Source organism: Pteropus vampyrus, unplaced genomic scaffold (genome assembly GCF_000151845.1).
Source record: "Pteropus vampyrus isolate Shadow unplaced genomic scaffold, Pvam_2.0 Scaffold174, whole genome shotgun sequence".
In the NCBI taxonomy this organism is placed as follows: Eukaryota; Metazoa; Chordata; class Mammalia; order Chiroptera; family Pteropodidae; genus Pteropus; species Pteropus vampyrus.
In genome coordinates, this window is record NW_011888955.1 from 763,331 (window position 1) to 766,391 (window position 3,061).

The 3,061-nt window shown below is 44.7% G+C and overlaps 1 protein-coding gene across 1 annotated transcript in view; it reads right to left on the minus strand.

The window, feature by feature from the left end:
* The window catches only part of SEC24D (SEC24 homolog D, COPII coat complex component), an 89,726-nt gene that overhangs the window by 61,922 nt on the left and 24,743 nt on the right, over window positions 1-3,061 (minus strand). The window contains exons 6-8 of the mRNA XM_023536962.1: window positions 2,699-2,772; window positions 2,155-2,266; window positions 240-367 (exon numbers count right to left, since the gene is read on the minus strand). Coding sequence (XP_023392730.1) covers window positions 240-367; window positions 2,155-2,266; window positions 2,699-2,772 — 314 coding nt within the window. The remainder of the gene's footprint in view (window positions 1-239; window positions 368-2,154; window positions 2,267-2,698; window positions 2,773-3,061) is intronic.

A 3,061-nucleotide genomic window follows, 5' to 3' on the forward strand; every position in this document is an offset into this window, starting at 1 on the left:
TGTATAAGTGCATTGTTACAACAGGCCCAAAGTGTCCCAGTCCTTCAGCGTCTGCTATACAGGACGCCAATAAGCACAGCTCGTCAGATTTTGTTTTCCTAATGAACTGAATGACTACGTGTCGCATCATATACTCCGGTTTTCTGTTTACGATACAGAATGATGTAAAAGAAAGTAACGATGCGAGGAGAATTCTGGAACCGGTGGATCACTGAATTGCCCTCTCTTGCCGCACTTACCTCATTTGAAGGAATGGTGGCGAAGGGCGTGATGACCGCGGCTAGCGGGATCTGCGCTTGCTTGGCCATGTCGGACGTGCACGGGAAGCAGTACGTCGTGCAGCGAATGTACCGAGGACTAGCGTTGCCTGAAACGTTCAGACACACACACTTAGAACCTGCTCTCAAAACCCCGCCCTGGAATACATATTTGGAAAGGTACTTCTGGGTAATGCATTGCCTTATTTGTGAAACTTTCTTCGTAATTTCTAAAAAATAAAGGTAGCATTGTGCAATTCTACCAACTGAAACCTAGGTATACCATAATTTCTTGCAAAGTAAAAACTGAATTTTACTGCAAAAATATTAAAGAGATGTTTTAATTATTATTATTTTTCATAGGAAGGTTATTAATACAGCCAACTCAGATCTGAGAGGTGTCTAGAGTCAGTGAAAGAAATAAAACAAAGGCACAAAAACGGGAAAGCATAAAATTTCTTTACGATTCTATCTGACCATATTTTATTTTTCTAAATATGAAAATTAAATTTAGAAATGAAAATTCTGCTTGTAATAGAAATGTATTTTAAAACACCCGAATCCACTTTCAACATACACTAAGTTTCCTGACCAAATACCTTTATTTCATGAGCTACGTGGCTATTAAAACAATATCTGTAATAAGAACACTTTTGAATCACTACAATAACTTATTTAAAATAAATACTGAAATTAAATGACAATTAATAACTACGATATATTATGGTCAAAAGAACAATCATCAAACAAATATTTACTGAGTGCCTACAAAATTTTAAATACTATTCTAGGCACATCTCTGTAGAGCTTATGTTCTGCAGAGGACAGAGACAAGAAATAAAAAACCTAATAAATGAGTAAGTTATATGACAGTAGAAGATGACGAAAGCTATGAGGTATGCAGTTTTAAACAGTTACAGAAGAGGCCTTACTTAAAGGTTATATTCGAGCAAGGACTCCGAGGCGGCAAGGGTTCCCCAGGCAGGCACCTGGGCAGGTGTCAGTCCTCACACCTCACAGAGGGCAGCGTGGAGGGGCAGGGAGGTGGGATGAGCAAAGTGCACTGGGGCAGCGGGGAGGGAGCTGGACTCACGTGCAGGCGCGCGAGGCTCTGATCAAAGCTGCACCTGCGTCACCTGCCGCCTCCTCTTTCAGGGCGGCATGGATGGACTAAAGTGGGGGGTCCCCATGAGAACCAGGCTGGCTCCACAACTCCGACATGACACAAGATGCTTGTTTATGCACCGATTCTATGTTCCCAGAGTCGAGTACACGACCCATTCAAATGGTATATTCAGAATCTGAGATGTCAGATGTTATCGAGAAGCATTTTAACGTGCCGTAAAAATACAGAACACTGTATTCCCGGAAAGACCAACTCCGCGCGAGGCTTGTCAGGTACATTAAACTGACAGCACACATTGGACAGTCAGTAAGAGAGCTCAGCCTCTCCTCATCCTAGTAGAAAAGTGGGAAAACAGACCCAAAATGTTAAAGGAGTTGCTGAAAAGATACGGCTGGGGCCAGCACCAGGCCTGCTGACCTCTCAAGCATTCAGCCCCCTACTGCTGTGCTGACGCCAGCCCGACGGTCTCTGACGCAGCCAGTGAGTTGAAGTGAAGTACACACGAACTAATTCAAACCCATCGATTAAAACGAGCATTCTTAAACGGATTCTCACCAGAAACTCTCTGCAGATGTCTACAAGCAGAGGACAGAATGCAGGTGGCGGTTCTTTCTCTGAACCTGAGTGACTGATGACAAACTGGTCCCGTCATCGACTTTAAAGAAGTTCCCATCAGTGACAGCTTTATTCAAGGGTGTCAGTGTATGAGCTTTCAAATAATGGTGTGAAATTCTGAAACCTCAATCGAGAAATATTACTGAAAATGCATACCTTGGTCTTGGACCACACAGTCTGTGGTGACCAGGGGAGGGACCTGGCCTCTGGTATTGGTGGCATACACTTGTCCCCCTCTGGCAGCTCTGTCATTCTCGATCACCTGGATCTGATCGGTAAGACAGCGAGCGCAAGTCAAATAAAGTTAAGACCCTTCCCAACATTCTCCCCCACCCGCTCGTTATTCACATACCAAAAAGCATTTTCTGAACCTTTCGGCTCATTTCAGATGAATTCTCACTACAACCCAGCATGTCTGGTTGCACCTTGGCTTACTTCCAGTCTCAGATTGCTCATTTCACATTCTACTGTTACTACTCTGAGCTCTGACCCTGACCCTTTAGAGCACTTTATTTTTCTTCAATGTGTTTACTGGGAGCATAGATAAGCATTTTTAAAAAAAGATTTCTTTTAAAGAAAATACTTTTTGCAGTTAAAGAAAACATCGAATTCAGAAGCGATGATTTACAATATATAAATTGAGGAGCGGGAAGAAGGGGATTAGAGTCTGGATTTCAGGGAAGAGGTCCTGGAATCTCACGTAAAGCCACGAGCATGGGGACTGCCGAGAGCCCTGAGCCTCACGCTGCAGTGGCCTACGAAGCATCCGGAGAGCTGGTGAACACAGATGGCAGGGCCCCATCCCTAGGGCTTCTGCTTCAGTGGGCCTGGGGTGGAGCTCCCAGCTGTCAGTGACAGTGAGTGGCAAGAGCTGTTGCACCTCGTGGCCAGTTCTCTTCCTTTCCTCTCTTTGTCAGGAAAATAACAAGCCCCCAGTGGGGCACCCCTACACCCTGAATCCTGGAGTGACAAGGGCATAAACCGAACTGCAGTTGCTGCAGCCCACAGGTAACTTAGTTGACAAACAACTCTTTGCAGCTGTAGGCAAAGCTGGGCTCGTGTG